At 44.9% G+C, this 24228-nt stretch overlaps 2 protein-coding genes across 4 annotated transcripts; both read left to right on the top strand.

Annotated features, from left to right (window-relative positions):
• Positions 1-1041: 1041 nt before the first annotated feature.
• Positions 1042-4415, top strand: phop1 (Probable phosphatase phospho1). Of its 3 annotated transcripts, XM_014192791.3 has the most exons (4): positions 1050-1189; positions 1581-1641; positions 2427-2494; positions 2581-3879. In XM_014192791.3, exon 4 carries the CDS (start codon positions 2625-2627, stop codon positions 3393-3395), a length of 771 nt encoding a protein of 256 aa, XP_014048266.1. In that variant the 5' UTR covers positions 1050-1189; positions 1581-1641; positions 2427-2494; positions 2581-2624; the 3' UTR covers positions 3396-3879. The 3 variants fall into 3 exon arrangements, with proteins under 3 accessions (XP_014048267.1, XP_014048266.1, NP_001133770.1); XM_014192792.3 differs by lacking the exon at positions 2427-2494 and having other exon boundaries at positions 1042-1189; NM_001140298.1 differs by having other exon boundaries at positions 1110-1189; positions 2427-4415.
• A 2545-nt stretch (positions 4416-6960) lies between these two features.
• On the top strand, positions 6961-23255 carry LOC106600990 (116 kDa U5 small nuclear ribonucleoprotein component). The gene is made up of 26 exons (XM_014192817.3): positions 6961-7140; positions 7704-7815; positions 7950-8112; positions 8228-8306; positions 8421-8496; positions 8610-8675; positions 9212-9247; positions 9348-9438; positions 9665-9747; positions 9955-10121; positions 10367-10491; positions 13053-13116; positions 13200-13290; positions 16065-16200; positions 16562-16689; positions 17078-17271; positions 17919-18273; positions 18423-18505; positions 19009-19095; positions 19500-19626; positions 20140-20227; positions 20302-20420; positions 20787-20881; positions 21067-21220; positions 22344-22451; positions 22579-23255. Exons 2-26 carry the CDS (start codon positions 7714-7716, stop codon positions 22672-22674), a joined length of 2913 nt encoding a protein of 970 aa, XP_014048292.2. The 5' UTR covers positions 6961-7140; positions 7704-7713; the 3' UTR covers positions 22675-23255.
• The last annotated feature ends 973 nt before the right edge of the window (positions 23256-24228 follow it).

The following is a 24228-nucleotide window of genomic DNA, read 5'->3' as shown; positions in this document are numbered from 1 at the left end:
CGGCGTCTGAGAGTTGAAGCTCTGTTCTCTATCCATGGAATTAGTCCACTGGGACACCAGGTTGGAGCTAGCGTTTTCTACATGTACAAAGCAACATTCCCAGAAAGTTGTGGGAAGGTATGGAAAATAGCCATAGGACGAACACGCTCTCATCAAGCGCTGAGAAACATGGTTCTCAGTTATGTTATGTGCTTGCTGGTAGTGGCAGGGGAACGTGTGAGTGACTGACTCACCACAGCACTGATGCTGTTTGTGAGTATGTGAGTGGGTGGTCAGGTTCATTCTCTTGCACTGTGAGTGGGAGAGGGCCGGGTGAATACACAGCACCAGATAGGTCTGCACTCCCATCTGCGTTCAGAAATAAGTCACTTCCCAACTGCTAGGCATTATTGGCTCTTGTGGCAGAGAGGCAGGAGGAAGGGAGGCTGTCTGAGAGGAGATAAAGACGTGGGGGAGGGTAGCCTGCTGGGTCGCAGTGGCTGAGCATTCAGAGGTGCTTGCTTGTCTTGCTTTCACCTTTTTCTAAACCACTTGTAAACCATTCATAGTTCATTTTTTCATTAATTTTAACATTGTGCTCTGTGTTCTTGGTGTCACCCTTGGGTCAATTAGGGGTGTGACACAGCAAAAAGGCTGTAAATTATGTCACATAACAGGCCTATCTTGTTCCCTTTCACTAAGCAGTTGTGTTATGCATACATTGAGAGAACACAACAAACGGAATCTCTCCATGTTCTCTGTGGAGGGTGTGCTGAGTGATATTCAAACCAGAATCAACCAACCTCTCTCCAGCCTGTCTACTGCTCTATGGGTTCACTTACACTTGTTCCACTGGATATTATAAGGTGAATGCACCAATTTGTAAGTCGCTCTGGATAAGAGCGTCTGCTAAATGACTTAAATGTAAAATGTACAAAGGATATTGGAGGCGGACGCCAAATGGGCCGTTGTTGCGTAGCCTAGGACGTCATAATCGTAGCAAGCTCAGTGGGTTTGACAGCCAATAAAACGAGCTGAAAGCACCCTGTTCCTCGACAATCAAACCTATATATAACCAAGTGATGCTCAAGTTCGAGACTGGACAAAGTACAGCATGCCGGTGACCAATTCAAGAACATAGGCACCTTTAGAGATACTGCGAGGGACAACCGTGCCGTCGGGACATGTTTGTGGACATACATTCTTACTGGTAAATTTTTGCTATGGTTCCTTTGCTCTGCAAATAAGATTAATTATTTAGTAAACTAACCGTCGGGACGTTTTCCAGTGCGTAAATATATTCGTGGATTAGGATACATTTGCATAAAGGCTCATTTATATCAGTCTACTCCGGTTTTTGGAACACATTGTTATAGCTTAAGTAATTGATATTCCTGTGAAATGGCATAATATAATGCGCTACTGTACTATATTCATTGCATACATTTGTATGTAGCCCAATATTGTATGATGATGGTTACATTACGTTATTAGCCTACGCGCTGCACTTTCTGGCATTGTAGATAATTACAACATTGAACAGTGTCCGTCTCTTGGTTATTTACAGAGTTTTCCTGTTAATTATCCACCTCACTTTACAGATCCCATGTATTGGTTGATAGTGTTCTAGGGACCCTCTGTTGACAGCACGGAACATTGAAGGTCAGTACAGTATGTTCCGTTCTTTTCACCGATTCCTTGCAGCTTCAAACAGATCAGCATGACATGTAGGCTAGCGTTAAAAATGTATTGATTTAAGATATCAGTTTATTTTGCATGCTGTTGACTCGTGTATTACTTGGTCTTATTACATTTCAATGTTCTGCAGCTGCAGAGGTGCAGGACATCACAGCTGTACCACTTACATAATAATGTGACTTTACATTTTGACGTTTAAAATGGTAAAAAATCTGTATTGTAGTACTCTAGTCCAGGACCAGATATGACTCGACACGACCAGTGGTGACTCGGACTCGACCAGTAGTGTCTTTTGAAAATCTCTCTTTGTTGCATAATTTAACATACTAGCTACAACAGCAAATGTTAGAGAGCTAAATGATCTAGATATCTATACAATGTGCAACAATGTAACAGCATTTATTACATAAAAAATGGTTGGGTGGCAGCTTAGCACTGCAAGTGACTTGTGACACGACTCGTGACTTTAAAGGACTCGGACTTGAAGACTTGTGACTTGCTCTGACTTAATGTGGTTTCAGTGGTAGAAATGTGCTTGGTGTTTTAGTACACATGTTGGGTGGCTACCAAGCAGAAATGCAACCCATGCTGATATTGGCAAAATTATTCTCTCTCATACCACTTCTAATCTTTGTAATTCAGGTCCATTGAAAAAAATAAATCTCTAAATGTTTGTATTTTGTTTGTCTTTTCCTCTTCAATCTTTACTTTTTACTCTGCTTCCATCCTCTCCTCCTCCGTCCTATTAGACACATTCTTCCCAGACCCCCTACCTTGTGTTTTCCGACCTGCCTCGTTGTGAACGAGAGACCAAAAGGTGCAAAAGAGCTGGATTTTGGTGCCACTCATCTCAGTAAGAGGTTGTGGCAAAGCCAATCATGAACTGCTTTGGCTCTCCCCCAGGCGAGGACGTTACCCCCCCACGTTCCAGACGCTCTGCAAACAACATGGCCGCCAACTCAGCAACACCCCCCTCTGACAGGCGCTTCCTCATCGTCTTCGACTTTGACGAGACCATTGTGAATGAGAGCAGTGATGATGTGGTGGTGCAGGCAGCCCCAGGGCAGAACCTCCCCGCCTGGCTGAAGGACACCTACCGGCCGGGCCACTACAACGAGTACATGCAGCGAGTGCTAGCCTACATGGCAGAGAAGGGCGTGCCCGAGAGCGCCATCCGCTCTGTCATCGAGAAGATCCCCGCCTCTCCCGGCATGCTGGCCCTGTTCCAGTTCCTCCGCCACCGCCCTCCGCAAGACTTTGAGGTGGTTATGGTGTCTGATGCCAACACCTTCTTCATCGAGTCCTGGCTCCGCCGTGTTGGGGCCCGCCAGCTCTTCGTCAAGATCTTCACCAACCCTGCCACCTTCGACAAGGATGGCCGGTTGGTTCTGCGCCCCTTCCACTCCCACAGCTGCCTGCGCTGCCCGGAGAACATGTGCAAGCAGGTGATCTTGAGGGACTATGTGATGAGGCGGACGCAGGAGCGCGGGCGGCCGTTCCAGAGGGTATTTTACGTGGGCGATGGGGCCAACGACTTCTGCCCGTCACTGATCCTGGGCCCCCGGGACACGGCGTTCGCCCGGCGGGACTACCCCATGCACCGGCTGATCACTGAGATCCACGAGGCCAGGCCGGGAGAGTTCAAGGCTGTCACTGTGCCCTGGGCCAGTGGGGATGATGTGGTGGAGCGACTCAGGAAGCACGCAGAGGAGAAATGATGAAGCTAGGGGGGTGGGGGGTACACCGCCTGCTCACACACACACACACATGAACAAATACTCAGAGACACACGCACACACACACACCCATACACAAATCACATTCCTAGATCAAATACCCACAAAACCACATACTGACACACATCAATGAAAAAACACTCTACACTCAAGAATAGAGCATTCCAATTGAACAGGCCTTTGATATATTGCCTGCGACAGACAGTGTCACACTTCCGCTCAGTCCATCTGTCTTACTCTGACTCAGCCACAGAGGTAGAGATACTGTAGTCTTTCAGTCCAGCTCTTCACACTCTAGGCTTAAGGTCAATCAAAGACACCAACCCAATAAAAGCATCAACTCTGTTAATCATTACAGAGACCTATGCCTTAGTTGATACCCTACCAATCAGTCAATCAAGCTTTTAGAGGGATTGATCCTCTTACGCTGGATTGAGAGGGAAGAGGAACAAACATGCATCATTGACTGAATAGGGGGTTCTGCAGTGATACATTTAGGACTGATGTATTACCTATATTCCTTTGTTGACACTGAGCTTTATTGGTTTATTAACAGTCAAACTAGGTCAGTAGGGCAGCAGATCATGTTAGTTAGTGGCCTGTTCTCTGACTCTAGCCCTCTCCAGTCCACCCAATGGCATTGTCGATGCTAAATTAATGGGTGGCTATTCCAGTGTAATTGTCTTATATTATCAATAATGAATGGTGTTGTTTACTTGTTAATTAACAGTGCTCTTTGTGAAGTGGAGAATTTATGGCTGATCAGGGAAAATGTAATGTGACAACATCGCCATCTACTGGCAGATCTACAGATTGCAACTGGAGACCAGTTTTAAAGTTTTGGAAAATAAGTTAAAATATAATGTACCATATGACATAACTAAATATTGTCATTTTAAAACATGTATTATTATTTGTGTGTGTGTGTATGTATATATATATATCTGTTTTTTAATATGTACTTGTTCCACCACCAGCAGGAATATAAAGCCATGAACTAAACTTCTGAGTCTGCACTTTAATGTCCTATCCTAACACACTGTAATTGCACCCCACTATATTATTCTCTACACATAAGTTCCACTGGAACAAGTGTTTCTTAAGGCAGCAGCACAATAGGCTTGAACACCATTTAGATGCATTTCACACCCATGCCAATGCCACACCCCTCCCTCTCAAAACATTAGACCACGGAGGATAATTAGCAGTGAGATAGGCCAAAACCAATGAGATAAAAGAAAGGTCTAAATAGTGTCTCCAAGTGGGTGAAAAATAGTTCTGTTACACCAGAGATTATGAATTTATTCTGTGTAAGCGCTGATAAAATGCATACTTTTGTTTCGACATATTACAAGGCCTACTGAATTACAGAGGTAGATTTTGTTCCTCATGCCAGTCATCTGACACCCCAGAACTATGCAACCATCAATGAACAATTTTCAATTTCCACAACAAGCACAGAAATAATTATAATTGTGCCAACACCGCTTGAGCCCCTGAGGACTAATCCATTAGCAGGCCTAGCCTATCTAAAATATATCTATGACATTATACAGAATTTGAGAAGAACAGTCACTTTTATTGTTTCACATAATGACTGTAACCACTTAAACTGTTTACCAACAGCAGGCTATTAGAGAAAGCTAGTTTAACAATTTATATAGGGTGATAATAGTTGCAATACATCTGCATTTGGCAAATAAATGACTGTCGTCTCCACCTTAAAGGCCCAATGCAGCCATTTTTATATCAACATCAAATAATTTCAGATTAAAATTAAGACCCTTATGGTAATACTTTTACACTAAAATGGTCAAAAAGAAACAAAAATAGCTTTATAGCCTAAACCTATTTCTCAAACATGAATTTTGTTAAGATTGTCTGGGAGTGGTCTGAGTGGGGCGGGGAAAACTGAAAACTAGCTGTTATTGGCAGACAAGTTTGGAACTCTCTTTGTTATTGGTCTATTAATTTATTTACTGCCTGGGAATGTCACCAGTGAAGCTGAAACTCCCCTCATGCAAAAACCTTCTGATTAGATGGTCCTGTGTAGATTGCATTTTCAACCAGCAACTATTAGGAAGTAGCCTAACTGTAACCACGTCTCCATCCAACCATTTCATGCCGATGAATTACCTGATGTATGAAAAAGTCACGACAGGCCTAATGGAAACATGAAATGCCGGTACAATTTTATAAATGCTGACAGACAATTTTTTCGATCGACATGGGAACTTTCTGTGTCGGTAAAATGATTTATGCTGGAAATGGCGGTGGAAATGCCTTTATGTACAAATATTGATATAATAACCATCAAATCGAAGTAAACTTGGAGTCACGCGATGATATGTTGTGTGGTCCTCCCACTATACGACTCAGGAAAGCTTGCAGTTTATTAGGCTACAGATAAAGCTCCCGAGTGGCGCAGTGGTCTAAGGCACTACATCTCTGTGCTAAAGGTGTCACTACAGACCCTGGTTCGATTCCAGGCTGAATCACAACCGGCTGTGATTGGGAGTCCCATAGGGCGACACACAATTGGCCCAGCGTCAGTCTGGGTTTGGCCGGGGTAGGCCATCATTGTAAATAAGAATTTGTTCTTAATTGACTTGCTTAGTTAAATAAAAATAAATAAATCAAATAAAGATGAATAAGTTATGATCAACTTCACAGGGTGGTGAACGTGCAAGGTGATGAGCTTTATGCTTCTTTACAATAAATATCAAGGGTCTTATTCTTGTGACATGATGATCGATGCTGGGCTGCCGTTTGACAAATACAAATAATATCACTCTTATAATGATAATCTCATAATGTAGGTAGCCTACCTGCACTGTATGTGCGAGCTGTTGGCTAGAGTGCATGGGCCAAGACCATAGTGGACACATTTGCAATATAAAGAAACCGTTTTTGTGACAAAACCATCAGTAAAGTTGAAAATACGATGGAAACCCATTTAACTTGTATTTTTAATTCGGTACATGTGAATTTAACAGCAACATTTATTTTTATGTGCACTATGTCATCAGGCACAGCCTTTTATCCGCAAAAAGTCAGTTTGAGAGAAACACATTTCTGGTGGGAAAACGCTTATATTGTTTTATGCAGATTTTAAAATATTTTCATGAAAATCTGTCTCAATTTGTTTGGAAACCTAGCTACTGATCAAATCTTTTTTACTGCTAATATATATTTTTACAATGTTAGTTTCATTAGCTGTTGTACAATATGACACAAAATGTGGGAAAACAACATTTTGAGTGCACTGGGCCTTTATAACAAACCTACAAATCCATCTAACACAGACAGTGCCTTTCAGTACCAAATATCGATCCTGAGTAATCTCGCTTGTCGTTCATGTAAAATATGCGCCTGCACAAAAAATATCGCCTAGGCTGGAGACTTCGCGCGCATTAACATTTTCTTCGAAATATATTAGCAAATAAAATATCTGTGGACTGTAAATGTTATACACATTTCCTAAAACAAATAACCATAGATATATTATTTTAATATCATTATTTTTAATGCATTGTACAAAAATATACAATCAGGCAATATGAAGATAGTCTACATTTGTGCATCACTTACGATCGACGTCCGTTTGCATTGAGGGGTCCTACATGTGCATGGTTTGGAAACAGAAGAGAAAAACATTGTGAATAGTTCAAATAATTAGGAAAATAGCGATACAAATTTGAAACTACCGCTCGTTTTGCACATCAAGGTAACGTTATGTGTTTTTGTGCTGATATATTCTCCAGAACAAGCTTGCTACTTTATTGTAGAAAAGCGAAACATCATCAACCGCAACGCAGCCTGTCCGTTGGTTATGGATGCCATTCATTCCCTATATAACTGCTATCTGCTAACTAGCTAGCGATTCCACCAAAACATAACTAGCTAGCTAAGAGATTACTGTAGCTACTAAATATCTGTATTACAAAGTTGCACATTTCAGGCCATTTTAAAGTGAACCATTGTCTTTGAGGTGTGAGTTTGATGGGTTTCTTTTCATGATTTTCTCAACATACTCGCCAATGCATGCAGTATCTAGCTAACGTGTGTGTGTGTGTGTGTGTGTGTGTGTGTGTGTGTGTGTGTGTGTACCTGAAACGTTATACATGAACATCTGAACCAGTAACACAGCTAACTAATTGCAGAATTAGAGTAGACAACATTCATTGGTTTGTATAGGGTACTCTTTGCAGAAGGCTAAATCATGTGCTTGGGTGGGTGTGTGTGAGATGCAATTTTAATGCTAATCCATTATGTTTTCCTTATACCCAGTCCTTTCACAATGGAGACGGATCTGTATGACGAGTTTGGGAACTACATTGGTCCAGAACTAGACTCTGACGAGGATGATGATCTGGAGGCAGACGACAGAGATGCGGATGAGGTTTGTTTACTGAAATCAACAGACAGCGTAGACGTTAATGCACATTACAACGCATTCTAACAAAAATGAAGTAGGTGTGTTTATAATGTCTGGTCATTTCATGACATGCTTGTGTCCCTCTCTGCTTTGTGAAGGTTGATGAGGATGAGGATGATGAGCCGGCTGATGCTGATGAAGATGTCCCAGGAATGGAGGTAGTTCTGCACGAGGATAAGAAATACTATCCTACAGCAGAGGAAGTGTACGGGCCGGAGGTGGAAACTTTAGTCCAGGAAGAGGACGCACAGCCCCTCACAGGTCAGACACCACACACATAAACACAGTTTCACTAATACACACTCGAGCACATAGATGCATTCATTCAGATATGATAGTATTAAACGTATTCCCATTTTCTCTCCATCCCCATCAGAACCCATCATCAAGCCTGTAAGGAACAAGCAGTTCACTCTGATGGAACAGGAGCTACCTTCCACTGTTTATGACATGGAGTAAGTAATTGACCGTTCACAAGTTTGACTGTTGTAAACTAGACCTGCGTCTGCCTGTCTCTGTCTATACTCACAAAAGGTCCATGTTTAACCCCTACCTCTCCTCTTCTGTAGGTTCCTGGCTGACCTAATGGACAGTCCCGAGCTGATCCGAAACGTCACCCTGTGTGGCCACCTGCACCACGGCAAGGTCAAAAACTCAGCAATTGACCTGCTTTATAGCCAGCCCTGGCTAAATCATGGATGTTAGTAGCTATACTGTTGGCATTATTGTGATTTAATGGATTTGTTTATTGTCTGTAGACGTGTTTCGTGGACTGCCTGATTGAACAGACACACCCAGAGATCAGGAAGAGAGATGACATGGATGTGAGTTTACGCTTCAGCTTGACTAAACTGCCCCAAACTTGCTGCTCACCTTTCATCCTAATTTGGAGAAATCCTATTAGAGAGGCTGCAGCCTACATACAGAGACCTGAAATCATTGGCCACTTTAATAAATGGTACACTAGTCACTTTAAATAATGTCACTTTAATAATATTTACATATCTTGCATTACTCATCTCATATGTATATACTGTATTCTATACTATCTACTGAATCTCAGTCTGTCGCTCTGACATTGCCCGTCCATATATTTATATATTCTTAATTCCATTCCTTTACTTAGATTTGTGTGTATTAGGTATTTGTTGTGAAATTGTTAGATAGAAATTGTTAGATATTACTTGTTAGATATTGCTGCGCTGTCGGAACTAGAAGCACACGCATTTCGCTACACCCGCAATAACATCTGCTAAACGTGTGTGTGTGTGAGACAAATAACATTTGATTTGAATCTGAAATGCTCTGTGTATACTGTAAATCAGCCATTAATTCACTGCATTTTTCCTTGGTATTTCAGCTCCGTTACACAGATATCCTCTTCACTGAGCAGGAGGTAAGTTTTTATTGTATTCAGAGCTATGGCAAGTTCTTGCAGGATTGTTTATCTCCCATATAAGTGCATTGTGCTGACTCCTATTTGGTTGCCTCCACAGCGAGGGGTTGGTATCAAGAGCACCCCCGTCACAATGGTTCTTCCAGACTCCAGAGGCAAATCCTTCCTCTTCAACATCATGGACACACCAGGTATGCAAATCAACATCAAATCCAATGTTATTGGTCACATACACATATTTAGCAGATGTTATTGCGGGTGTAGCGAAGTGCTTGTGTTCCTAGGGAACGTAGGGGAGATTAAAAGAGTAATCAAGGGCGGTTGATTGGTATAATTTACCGCCTCACTGTGTGTGATGTTAGGTTGGCTGCTTTAGAAAGGCAGAGCGGGACCTCATACCCTTTGTCATCCCTGCAGGCCACGTCAACTTTTCGGATGAGGTGACATCAGGCATCCGACTCTCCGACGGCATTGTGCTTTTCATCGACGCAGCAGAAGGAGTGGGTGCTCTTACTTTTTCTTTTTTAGCTCAAATCCCCACTCACCTCGGTGCATCTCTATCTTGTGTCTCACTTCTCTTATCAGACTTTGCTTCGGTGTTTGGCCTAAAGACGCAGGCTTTTGTGTTTCCACCTCTGAGGCCTGGCCCCAGAAAGTCAAATGTACCATTCCTCCCCTAACCCAGGCCTCTGCCCCTCTGTGTCTAGGTGATGTTGAACACAGAGCGTCTGATCAAGCACGCCGTCCAGGAGCGTCTGGCCATCACCATCTGCATCAACAAGGTGGACCGCCTCATCGTGGAGCTCAAGCTGCCCCCTACAGACGCCTACTACAAACTACGCCACATAGTGGACGAGGTCAACGCCATGCTCAGGTACTGACGTGGTGAGGGCCTGGTAACCATGGCTACGGGGCTGACACAGGGGTGTGGAGGAAAGGAAATATCGACGGATTTCAGATGAGATTACTACGAGTAGCAAGCGGAGCACAGAGCATTTGTAAAGAAGATTGCATTGCAGAGTGAAACCAGGAATGTGAAAACCACTAACATTGAGATTAGCCTGTTGTAGTGTCCAGTGTGTGTCATTGACTGTGGCTCCACTCTCCCCTTTCCCTCAGCACCTACTCTACAGACGAGAACCTGGTGGTGTCTCCTCTCCTGGGGAACGTGTGTTTTGCCAGCTCTCAGTACTGTGTTTGCTTCACCCTGGGCTCCTTCGCCAAGATCTACTCCGACACCTACGGTGAGACGACCCTCATTGTAAATAAGAATTTGTTTTTAACTGACTTGCCTAGTTAAATAAAGGTTACACACACACACACCACACTGACCAAACAATTATTTTGTTGGCGTTTACGTATGTCCCCATTACCAGTAAAACATAATCAAAACCTATTTCTTTCACTTACTTGAACAAGTGAACAACAAGTGGCAACATAGCTAATACTTCCTCACAAGGATTCCTAAATCATTGCTAAGAATAATGAAAATGACTGCAGTTTCTACTGGTCATTGTTTTCAGGCTGGTTGTATTGGTGCTAGCTAGGTACCAAGCTAAAGCTAGCTACCCCAGAAGTTGCGGTAGAACATATTATGCTTTATTACCAACGCTCTATTGTAAACACATTGTTCATGGCTGGTGTTTGCTTGTTTGCAAACTTTTTTGTACAGCTTTGACAGTGCTTACTTTATCTTTTTGAAACGCAAAGACCCAAACGGCGTTCCATAGTATGCATGTCGTGAAGCTAATAGCAGTATTCCTGTGTAACTCCGATAGGGCAACATCTGAAAAATAGCGCATGTGGTAGGGTGTACCGGTGCTCGACTAGTCGGTGCAAGCCAACATCACCCACGACAGAGAACGGTTGATTGTCAAGGGCAATGAATTCCATTGTGGGCTAGGTTAGGAATGCTGTGTTGCAAGTGTAGCGCAACATTTTACGTGGCGTCATTACGTTATGTACCTACGTTATATACAGTTGAAGTCTGAAGTTTACATACACTTAGGTTGGAGTCATTAAAACTCGTTTTTCAACCACTCCACAAATTTCTTGTTAACAAACTATAGTTTTGCCAAGTTGGTTAGGACATTTACTTTGCACATGACACAAGTAATTTTTCCAACAATTGTTTACAGACAGATTATTTCACTTATCATTCACTGTATCACAATTCCAGTGGGTCAGAGGTTTACATACACTAAGTTGACTGTGCCTTTAAACGGCTTGGAAAATTCAGGAAAATAATGTCATGGCTTTAGAAGCTTCTGATAGGCTAATTGACAATTTGAGTCAATTGGAGGTGTACCTGTGGATGTATTTCAAGGCCTACCTTCAAACTCAGTTCCTCATTGCTTGACATCATGGGAAAATCAAAAGAAATCAGCCAAGCCCTCAGAAAAATAATTGTAGACCTCCACAGGTCTGGTTTATCCTTGGGATAAATTCCAAATGCCTGAATGTACCTTGTTCATCTGTACAAACAATAGTATGCTAGTATAAACACCATGGGACCACGCAGCCGTCATACCGCTCAGGAAGGAGACGTGTTCTGTCTCCTAGAGATGAACGTACTTTGGTGCGAAAAGTGCAAATCAGTCCCAGAACAAGAGCAAAGGACCTTGTGAAAATGCTGGAGGAAACAGGTACAAAAGTATCTCTATCCACAGTAAAACGAGTCCTATATCTACATAACCTGAAAGGCCGCTCAGCAAGGAAGAAGCCACTGCTCCAAAACCGCCATAAAAAAGCCAGACTACGGTTTGCAACTGCACATGGGGACAAATATCATACTTTTTGGAGAAATGTCCTCTGTTCTGATGAAACAAAAATAGATCTGTTTGGCCATAATGACCATTATGTTTGGAGGGAAAAGGGGGACGCTTGCAAGCTGAAAAGCACCATCCCAACCATGAAGCACAGGGGTGGCAGCATCATGTTGTGGGGGTGCTTTGCTGCAGGAGGGACTGGTGCACTTCACAAAATAGATGGCATCACGAGGAAGAAAAATGATGTGGATATATTGAAGCAACATCTCAAGACATCAGTCAGGAAGTTAAAGCTTGGTCGCAAATGGGTCTTCCAAATGGACAATGACCCCAAGCATACTTCCAAAGTTGTGGCAAAATGGCTTAAGGACAACAAAGTCATGGTATTGGAGTGGCCATCACAATGCCCTGACCTCAATCCGATAGAAAATTTGTGGGCAGAACTGAAAAAGCGTGTGCGGGCAAGGAGGCCTACAAACCTGACTCAGTTACACCAGTTCTGTCAGGAGGAATGGGCCAAAATTCACCCAACTTATTGTGGGAAGCTTGCGGAAGGCAACCCGAAACGTTTGACCCAAGTGAAACAATTTAAAGGCAATGCTACTAAATACTAATTGAGTGTATGTAAACTTCTGACCCACTGGCAATGGGATGATAGAAATTAAAGCTGAAAGAAATCATTCTCTCTACTATTATTCTGACATTTCACATTCTTAAATAAAGTGGTGATCCTAACTGACCTAAGATGGAATTTTTACTAGGATTAAATGTCAGAAATTGTGAAAAACTGAGTTTAAATGTATTTGGCTAAGGTGTATGTGAACTTCAGACTTCAACTGTAGGTATGCTCGGCAGCTTTGACACTGTTTTTTAACATCGGCGTTAAACTAGACATCAGGCCAATACCGATGTTGGCATTTTTAGCTAATATTGTCAGATTCTGATATGTTCACCGATAGATTGTGCATCCCTAGTTTTAACCCTACGAGTAACTGTTAAAAATGAACTGTTGTTAACCCTTCTCTCTGGTGTTGCAGGTGACATCAACTACACAGAGTTTGCCAAGAGGCTGTGGGGAGACATTTATTTCAACCCCAAAACGTAAGTGGTTTTCATTTAGGGTCATTTAGACTTTTTGTCTGTAATGCACGACGATAACCGTGTTTTTTTTCTTCTCTCCTCAGACGCAGGTTCACTAAGAAAGCCCCCACCAGTAACTCCCAGCGTAGCTTTGTGGAGTTTGTGTTGGAGCCTCTGTACAAGATCCTATCTCAGGTAAGACTCCTCTAACGCAATCATCTCCTAGAAAACAAATCTTATACGCCACATGCTAGGGTTGCGAAGGGTCGGAAACTTTCCAGGAACTTTCCGGAAATTTTCCATGGTTAAATTCAGCAAAAAAGCTAATTTGCATAACAGTGCATCTTTTTTTGTGGGATACACATAAGGCAATTCTAGGTCTTGTGGCATATTTTTTGGTTCACCTATCCCCAAGTCAATGGAATTGCAACATGTAGAGCTGATTCTCAAGATCTTGCACACTAATGAGATGCTATTGCGCCCACACTACTACACTGTCTGAGCCAAGGACTACATGCTTTCTGGTAAGTTTTGATTACAATACTGGGTGGGGTGAATGTATTTTATATCACATACATGATTTTTTTGTTAACAAGTAAATAGTAGCCTACAGCAAATTGTGTTTAAATTATTTCTAACTTGATAACAATTTCTGCTAGTTAGTTATTGCGACCGTGTGGGTGCTAACTGAGGAGTGTTAATTCACCTTACATGTTTCCATACATGTTTCATTTTAAAACATTTATCTTACAGAGAAGTTGTTTAATCTAACTGCTTAACTATTTATCTGTACATGGAATTGTGTGTGTGTGTGTGTGTGTGTGTGTGTGTGTGTGTGTGTGTGTGTGTGTGTGTGTACATATATTTTACAAAAAAAATTTCTCATCTTTACAGGAAATGCCACTGGCATTATCTAATGTGTGGAGTCATTTCCCTGCAGCTAATGTAGAAGGAAAATCTGTGTACATTTGCAAATACTGTGCCAAATCATATGTGAAGAATGTAACACAGATGCAGAATCATCTGGCCAAGTGCATAAAGTTCCCTCAGCGCTCACAAGTAACCTCTGACAAAAGTACCTCTATTCGAGGTGAAAATGATGAATCAGACACCTTATCGATAGCAACAGCTCATGGTCCTCCTGGAATCAGATGTTTTTTTGACTCAATGGAGGAATGTAGTCAGAGAAATGCTGATTAATGTCTTGCTCGAGCTGTGTATGCAACTGGTTCACCTCTGATGCTCACAGGCAATGTGTATTGGAAGAGATTTCTGAATGTTCTTTGCCCAGCATACACCCCTCCAACCAGACATGCTTTATCGACTCATTTGCTGGATGCAGAGTTCAACAGAGTTGGTCTGAAGTGGAGGAGTCCTACCCTTACATCACACCCATTGGCTGTGCTGCTCATGCATGGAATCTGCTCCTCAAGGACATCATGGCACTGAAAACAATGGTTATACTCAACAAGTGAGCCAAGGAAATGGTTAGGTATGTGAATGGTCATCAAGTTAGAGCAGCAATCTACCTCACCAAGCAAAGTGAGAAGAATAAGAGCACCACATTGAAGCTGCCCAGCAACACTCATTGGGGTGGTGTTGTCATCATGTTTGACAGTCTCCTGAAGGGGAAGGAGTCTCTCCGAGAAATGGCTATATCACAGTCGGCCGATATGAACGCCCCCATCAAGAGGATCCTCCTGGATGATGTATTTTGAAAGAGTAGCTTGAAACTCCTGAAACCTGTAGCAGTAGCCATTGCACAGATTGAGGGAGACAATGCCATCCTGTCTGATGTTCAGACTCTGCTTGCAGATGTAAGATAATAAATCCGTACTGCCCTGCCCACTTCACTGTTGCTCCAAGCAGAGGAAACTGCAGTTCTGAAATGCATCAGTAAGCATGAAGACTTCTGCCTGAAGCCCATACATGCCGCAGCGTACATATTGGACCCCAAGTATGCTGGCAAGAGCATCCTGTCTGGTGCAGAGATCAACCAGGCCTATGGTGTCCTCAAAGTACACTTCCAAGCAAGGGCTTTGGGATGGAGATGCAATATGGCAGTCGTGCCAACATATCTCATCAGCCACCTGGTGGAAGGGACTTTGTGGATCTGAGGCTCTTTCCCCTGTTGCCTCCATCATCCTCTAAATCCCACCAACATCAGCCGCCTCAGAGTGCAACTGGTCCTTGTTTGGGATCATTTTTACAGATGTATGTTGAAAACGTTTTTGGGAGATGCGATGGATCATTCAATATTCTCTTTTGTTGTTCAGTGAAATCATTCCATGTGAAGAGCCAACTCACTTCACTAAAGTTCAATTCATAACTCAATTGTTTGTTTTATTTTTATTGGAAGGATTTAATAATTTGAAATTATGTCTACTTATGATAAGGTAAAATGTTTATGTATCTGTCTCCATATGATATGGTAAATATATCCAATGCAAGAAACATCTACATTGAAATGGTATTAATATTAATTTGCATATATTTCTGTTCATTCCCTCAAAGTTGCCACCTGAATTTTCCCCAAAATGTGCAACCCTACTACATGCACAGATGGTTTCTTTAGTGTAGACATGTCTGCTCCCTCAAACACTATCCCCGTAAGTCCAAAAAAGAAAACGGGATTGCGTCTCCCATAAAAGACCGCAACAGTTTTTTTCAGTTCACGGTGCTCTTATTTAAAAGCTGACGCATTGCGACCTCAATCGGTCTTTGTCACAGAAAGGAAGCTTTGAGAAAGGCCGAGCGAAACGCGTCAGCTTATGAAATCAATAGGAGCGCCATGAATTGAAAAGTGTTGTTGCGGCCATTCATGGGAGATGCCGCCAGATTTTCTGGTTTGGACTACATGACTTTACCCAGATGACCACCCCATTCCATAGAAGTCTTTTAAGTAGTGCTAGCACGTCTCAGAAGTAAACTTCCCCCTTCTCTCTCTTTCCCTCCCCTCTCCCTCCCAGGTGGTGGGTGACTGTGACACGTCTCTGCCTCGGGTGCTGGATGAGCTGGGCATCCACCTGGTCAAAGAGGAGCTGAAGCTCAACATCAGGCCTCTACTCAGGCTGGTCTGTAAGCGCTTCTTTGGAGAGTTCACTGGTACGTCCGCCACCCGCCGCCCCCGTTTCCTCTCTGACCTCTACTGCCTCCTCATATACCACCCAGTAACCATCTCATGTTTAATCTTATTCACAGAGGTCATTTACAGTTGAGCCATGTTTATCTTCTTTGTCTTTAGCAAGGCCTAATTCTATTGTACGCATTCTCATTATAGGCTCTTAGTGTACGTTTGCGTACACGATGACTCACTATGTGGTTACCGCTCACCCTTTGTGTGCTCTGGCCAGTGTATCTGCCTACAGCCTTGGATAATCAGTGGTATAATTGCACACAATGTTATGTTTCTGGTGAGTGTGAGAAGCATATTATTGTGATGCCGAGCGTGACCTCCCTCCTGCAGGCTTTGTGGACATGTGCGTGCAGCACATCCCTTCACCACAGGGGGGCGCCAAGAACAAGATAGAGCACAGCTACACTGGAGGACTGGACTCAGACCTGGGGGAGGCCATGGCAGAATGCGACCCTGATGTGAGTGTGACGGAGTGGGGAAACACAGGATCTGGGGGTGAGAAGAGGCGAGAGGCGGATGGTAGTTGGTTTCTAGTAGGGGGAATCTGTTTTCAGTGTTAATCAATAGCCTCATTGCAACTGGAATCGCAATTAAGCAAGCGGGTGATTTGGAATTGACTGGGAGTGAAGTGAGTTGTTAAAAAAAATCGATCACAAACATTCCATATGCCCTTCAGACATCCTCTAGCCAATAATGGAGAGACTTGAGATGTAACAAATGGTTGCTTTTGAATTCTGTTAGATAAACATATTAAAGTTATTAACCTTTTCTATTTCCTTTTACCCTCTTTCCTCTCTCCCTGTATCCCTCCTTTATTGCTCGTTCTCTTTCCCCTCCTCCCACCAGGGTCCTCTGATGTGCCACACCACTAAGATGTACAGTACTGAGGACGGGGTGCAGTTCCATGCGTTCGGCCGGGTGCTGAGCGGTACCATCCAGGCGGGCCAGCCAGTCAAGGTGCTGGGAGAGAACTACACTCTGGAGGACGAGGAGGACTCTCAGGTCTGCACGGTGGGACGTCTCTGGATCAACGTCGCCAGGTAATGACATTGTTAATGTGCCACCTCGCGGACACATCACTTGGCCTGCGTCCCAAATGGCACACACTTCCGTACATGGTGCCCGAATTAGGACGAGAGCTTTATGGGCCCTGGTCAAAAGTAATGCGCGATATAGGGAATAGGGGGCCATTTTGGGTGAGGAATGTGTGTGTTCATTATAACAAGTTGACGGTTATGTATTCATTAGTCTAACCCCTCTGTGTTTCCTCCCTAGTCTCTGGTCCTCAATATAATAATGATCATCATGATTTAGTGGGTGCTCATGTAACCGATGTGAAATGGCTAGCTAGTTAGCGGTGGTGCGCACTAATAGCGTTTCAATCGGTGACGTCACTCGCTCTTAGACCTTGAAGTAGTTGTTCCTCTTGCTGTGCAAGAGCCGCGGCTTTTGTGGAGCGATGGGTAACGATGCTTCGTGGGTGTCAGTTGTTGATGTGTGCAGAGGGTCCCTGGTTCTCGCCCAGGTTGGGGCGAGGAGAGGGACGGAAGCTATACTGTTACACTTATTTGTCCTATTTCACATGTACAAGTGTGTATTATACACAATGTTTTTTTTGCGTATCCCAAGTTGTCTGTAATTTACTCCAGGAGTTGTAGCTCAAACCCCTTCACGTTCTAAACCACAGGTACCAGATAGAGGTGAACCGTGTGCCTGCTGGCAACTGGGTTCTCATTGAGGGCTGCGACCAGCCCATCGTCAAGACGGCCACCATCACCGAGCCCAGAGGGAACGAGGAAGCCCAGATCTTCCGGCCGCTCAAGTTCAACACGGCGTCTGTCATCAAGATCGCTGTGGAGCCAGTCAACCCGTCAGAGCTGCCCAAGATGTTGGACGGACTGCGGAAGGTCAATAAGAGCTACCCCTCCCTCACCACCAAGGTGGAGGAGTCAGGGGAACATGTTATCCTGGGTACTGGGGAACTCTACCTGGACTGTGTCATGCACGACCTGCGGAAGATGTACTCTGAGATCGACATCAAGGTCAGTTCTCGCTCTCTCACATGTCTCTTCACCCAATTGGAACAACAAACTAATCTTCCTGTATCGGAATTGTAACGTCTTAAACAAAATACCCTTCATGTCCAGTGTTATTCCTTTTCCAGTGCTGAATGTCTCCCTCTTTCTCCCAGGTGGCTGACCCCGTGGTGACCTTCTGTGAGACGGTAGTGGAGACGTCGTCTCTTAAGTGCTTTGCCGAGACGCCGAACAAGAAGTAAGCATTCACCATCATCTCCCATGGGTCACCAGTGACCTAGCCTACAGTACACTGAACGACTAGTGTAGACGGTATGCATCCCAAATGGCACCCTATTTCCTTCTATGGTGCACTACTTTTGACCAGCCCCCATAGGGCTCTGGTCGGAAGTAGTGCACTATATAGGGAATAGGGTGTCATGGGACGCATTCTGTTCCATGTTGAGGTGTGAGGTTAGTGTGCTGTGTCTAGACCAGCTGGATGGGAGATTGAGAGCTGTGGCTGTTTGTCTGTGTTTTAATTTTATTTAACCTTTTATTTAGCTAGGCAACTCAGTTAAGAACAAATTCTTATTTACAACGACGGGGGTCAACTGCCTTGTTCAGGGGCAGAACGACAGATTTTTACCTTGTCAGCTCGGGGATTCGATCTAGCAACCTTTCGGTTACTGGCCCAACGCTCTAACCACTAGGCTACCTGCCGCCCCTGTGTGATTGACGGTTGTGTGTTTTGATTGACAGGAATAAGATCACCATGATTGCCGAGCCTCTGGAGAAGGGCCTGGCTGAGGACATAGAGAACGAGGTGGTGCAGATCACATGGAACAGGTACGGGACACACCTGCACACCACCTATTCATACTATTCATACATACCTGCTGTATCCTTCTACCTGTCCACATGTCAGTGTCTCAACCCAAACAGACACCTGCCATCACAGATCACCTGTCTTGACCATACCTTGAGGCCTATCCTCCTATCCGCAGCTGTAGCCCAGTGTGTGTGTGTGTGTGTGATTGGAAGTGTACAGTGTCCGGCCCGCTGTGTGCTGCTCATCTGTGAACCCATCTAGGCCTGGCATTACCAACGTGAGCCATGGTGCCAAGGCAGTGACACACTTTAACTTGACATCCCATGAAACAAACTCTGTCCCCTCTGTTCTTCTTCCTGTCACACACATCCCCACGGACACCACTCACTAATCCATCCTGTTGTTTAATCCATGGTTCCAGGAAGAAGCTGGGAGAGTTTTTCCAGACCAAGTATGACTGGGATCTGCTGGCTGCCAGGTCTATCTGGGCCTTTGGGCCCGACACCACCGGGCCTAACATCCTGGTAGATGACACCCTGCCTTCTGAGGTGAGACCAGGGCTCTGGGGCTGGGCTAGGGGTGGTGTGGTGGTCTTGGGGTCAGGGTGGGCTGAGGTGAGTTGGGCAGGCTAGGGCTCTGGGGTCAAGCTGGGCTACTTTGGGGTCAGCCTGCCTGTCTCTAGGCCTAACTGTAAACAGACTGTGTGTGAATTGTGAGCGCGTTGTTGGAGTGATTTAGGATGACTGCTGTCTAGCAGATGTGTGAAAATGCATCGATGGATGTGTGTTTGGCCCTCTGCACTGGTGTGATCATGGGGGCATTGACCCATTTGAGTTGGCCTGTCATCGGGCGCAATAACGTCGGTCTTGGGTTAGTGTTATGCCACCTGGAAGACAAGGAAATAATTATGATCAATGAGAACAATCAATCTCTCCATATTGATCTTTGATTATGACACTGTTGGGTGTAATGAAGACAATGTTGTGTCCACTTGTATTCAGACGTGTGTAGCTTTGCACGAGGCATACGTCTCCAGGTAGTTGACGGTGTGTTGTGTGCAGGTGGACAAGGCTCTGCTGGGCTCGGTTAAGGACAGCATCATCCAGGGCTTCCAGTGGGGCACCAGGGAGGGGCCTCTGTGTGACGAACGTGAGTGTCTTGCCGCTCTTTATCACTCACTCACACACACGCAGTCACCTAACCGCTGTATATCCCCTCCCTAGCTATCAGAAACGTGAAGTTTAAGATCCTGGATGCGGTCATAGCGCAGGAGCCTCTACACAGAGGAGGAGGACAGGTCATCCCCACAGCCAGGAGAGTGGTGTACTCTGCCTTCCTCATGGTGAGATCGTCCCCCTCTCTCTCTCCCTCCCTCACCCTCTGCTTTCATGAACTCTTGTTCCCTATCCTTTTTCTCCAGTTTTTCTCCTGAGTTACATTACCTTGATTAAAGTGCTGCTTTCTTCCGACTTGCTGTTGTTTGTATTGACGTGTGATAGCTTCCCTCTTTCCAGGGTGTCTCCTTTATTCTCTTTTCTTTTTTTGGTTCCTTGCATCCCTCCATCATTGCCCGCCTCTCGGGCTTCTCTCCTCTCTGACTTTCTCTCCACTGTTCTTTCCTCCCCTGCCCTCTATCTTCTCTGGCTCTCCCTCCTGCCCTCTTCTCCTCTGGTTCTCCTAATGGCTGTCCCTCTCCTGTCCCTCCCAGGCCACCCCCAGGTTGATGGAGCCCTACTACTTCGTCGAGGTCCAGGCCCCAGCTGACTGTGTGTCTGCTGTGTACACAGTACTGGCCAGACGGAGGTGAGCCCCGCAAACCACTAAATAACGATGTCTCCTCTGTACCATCCCAATTACCCCACCCATAACTTCTCGACTGATCTTTTTAAACCTTCACCGGGAAATATTGTGCTGATTGCTCAAATGTGGTGGTTTTGTTATTTTCGTTGTTACAATTCTATCTGCTGTGTTTTTGTGTTGTGCTACAGAGGTCATGTGACCCAGGACGCCCCCATCCCCGGGTCTCCCCTCTACACCATCAAGGCCTTCATCCCAGCCATCGACTCGTTTGGCTTCGAGACTGACCTGAGAACACACACACAGGGACAGGCCTTCTCCCTGTCCGTCTTCCACCACTGGCAGGTAGGATCAAACGGCCCTCTTTCTTTATGCCCACCAGCTGTGTTAATGTACACATGTACACACACTCAGACAGAATGATGCCAGAGTCATGAACCTCGTGCTCATGCCTGCCACTCTGAGTAAATTGGTTTGGATGCTGACTAGAAGGGTGTTGAGTCAGCAGCTGTTGTGTTCGCTACAGTTGTCTCTGTCTTTCCCCCCCCCTGTTTCATGTGTCTCTCTCTTCTCCTCTTTGGCTGTGTCAGGAAAAAATGTATTTGCTCCTGTCGCCCTCATTTGCCCCAGTCTGCTTCTAGTCTCTCCTCTGGTCTCTCCTCTTCTGTAAAGTGAAACGCAGGCTATTCCTCTCCGTAGCGTGATCATCACCTCCTCCCAGTGTGTGGAGAAACAGTGTGGTGTGATGCGTTTAGCGGCCCTGCTCCATCTGTTCGTTGGGCTGCAGACACTCCATTGATTTATTTTTTTTCTTCCCCCTCCCGTTCAATCTTTTCCCCCGCAGGCCTGGGGTTTTGTTACAGCACAGTCCTAGGATTTGTCCCAAATGGCACCCTATTCCCTATTTAGGCTAGTGCACTAATATTGACCAGGGCCCATAGGGCTAAATAGGGAATATGGTGCCATTTTGGGATTGGAACGCAGCCCCACACGGAGGAGGGAGTGAGAGATTGCAGAGTTGGCGAAACAGCCCCTTGCCTGATTTGGGGCCAAGAGATTCACCCCCCCACCCCCTTGCTCTCCCTCCAACAAGCACGTAATATTTACCCATCAAAATGGGATTGAGGTGCCGGTGAAGATGATAGGTTTAAGTAATCATTTTAAAACGCCATTCTACTCAGAACTAGATGTGCTAACGTTGCGGCGATGAGGAGTGTGACAGACATCCCCCTGACTCAGCGACGTGGAGAACGCCGGCTGACTAGCAGAGAGCGAATCACGTATTTGAGTGGTGAAAGGTTTAGTGGTGGTGACTCTATTATAGGAGGCCTCTGCTCTGTGGATCATGTGTAGCCGTAGACTAGATGGGGAGTTTTTCAAACGGACCATATTGTGCTTTGCACTCATTCCCCTTTTTTCTTTTCAACCCTCTCATGATCCCTGTTTCTACTCTCTCCTCTTCCCCCAGATTGTCCCTGGTGACCCCCTGGACAAGAGCATTGTGATCAGGCCGCTGGAGCCCCAGCCTGCCCCTCACCTGGCCAGAGAGTTCATGATCAAGACCCGCCGGCGCAAGGTATGTACGTTTACTCCCCCCCCCTCACCATGTCTGTGAGGGAAGGTGTGTCTTAAGTATGTATTATTGCCTATTGACTCTGCACATCACGACCATGTGACTGACTGACTCCCTGGTTTCCATGCAGGGTCTGAGTGAGGATGTGAGCATCAGCAAGTTCTTCGACGACCCTATGTTGTTGGAGCTGGCCAAGCAGGACGTGGTGCTCAACTACCCCATGTGAGGTGTCTGGAGACGGGGAGACAACGACCGGAGTGCTACCCTCCTCCACCAGCACCACAACCAACATCACCACACTGTATGGGGCTATAAACCCCACTGAGGTGGGTGGACATTGTCACAGAGGGAAGCGGAGTCTGCCAGTTTCGTTTCCTGCTTTCATATTGGTGATTTATGTGGACTTTGTTAACCAGGTGAGGTCACTTACCCTCATCAATGACTTAAGTGAATCAATGAAGCACTGATATGGAACCCGACAGACCCTGCAATCTCCTGTTAAGACTTTGGCCACCCGTGCTCTCCTTGTAGGAGGGACTGTTATTATGATAGGACTGCATCTACAGTTGTAGGGGCTGGCGGGATAGAAACATCTCCGACACCTCTCGTCATCAGCGCAATGAATAATACTGCTGAGGTGTTTCCCCTCTCATCAATGTCTTGTTTATTTTTTGACATGTATAAATTCCCAAATGTTTTGTAGATGTAAAGATGACTTGAAAGCAGGCTTGATTGTTTTTTTTAATTTTTAATTATGAAATTAGATATCTTGCGTCTGTTTTGAATAAAAAATAAATATGCTTGTGAGATCTGTTTTGTTTGAATCCATAGGTAACTTTATTTTCTTCACTTCCTTCCAGGTGTTTAATTTGGTTCACATTGAGGGCCCTTTTCTGAAGTTACTGTATATACGGCATGACCTTGATGTGTTATTGCACTGTATGCATATGGGTGGTGGTGTACAGTGCGCAGCGCCATGTTGGAGCACAGGCGTCCGTGTGAGTGATTGGCATGTCTGTTTTGAGGGGGCTGTGTGGACTGTGACTGATGGACAGGCCTCTGGATGGGGATAGGCAGCCACGGAAGATAGATGGCAAGACCAGGGTCACATGCACACCAAGTGTGCTGCCCTGTGCTGGAGCACAAAGCCTCAGTCTTTCTGTGATTCCTCACATTCTAAGACAATCTCCTTTCCTCCTTTATTGGAGGAGAAGATCCAAGGTCCCTCCCCTAGTACCACCTTCTCCAATGGGTTTTGAGAAGGAGACGAGGAAAGATTAATTGAGAAAGAGCCACCGGGAAAGGTGGCAAGGAGGGAGAAAGAAGGTAAAAGAAATGGACAGACTGGTGGTTTGATTCCTAACTGAGCCTCTCTCTTGGTGCCCTGATGATAAATGTAAGAGTAAGTAAGTCAAAGTTTCCGAAAGCTTTTTCCACTGACCCAACTAAAGTCTGAGTGCACAAGGAATTGGCTCCAAGATACAACATTTGGCAAAGACTCATGACATATTTGCGTAATAGCTTAAATATAACCACTATATGAGTGTTAGGAAGCAGGGCTTGATTCAGTACTCTTGACTAATAATGGATTATTCCCTTGACTTGATGACTTGGTGTATGGTTAACTCTGTGGCGGTCACACCTAGAGAGCTCTGACATCTCTGCTGTATGCCCATCACGATTACTAGAATGGACGCAGGGTGGGGGACGGGACTGGACCTGGAGGGTTAAAAAAGGTCTCGAGCAGCTTTGACATTTTGACTGAACGTCAATCGTGAGA

The sequence above is a fragment of the Salmo salar genome, chromosome 03 (genome assembly GCF_965601325.2).
Source record: "Salmo salar chromosome 03, fSalSal1, whole genome shotgun sequence".
Classification (NCBI taxonomy): Eukaryota; Metazoa; Chordata; class Actinopteri; order Salmoniformes; family Salmonidae; genus Salmo; species Salmo salar.
This window is presented reverse-complemented; position numbering and strand designations above follow the sequence as displayed.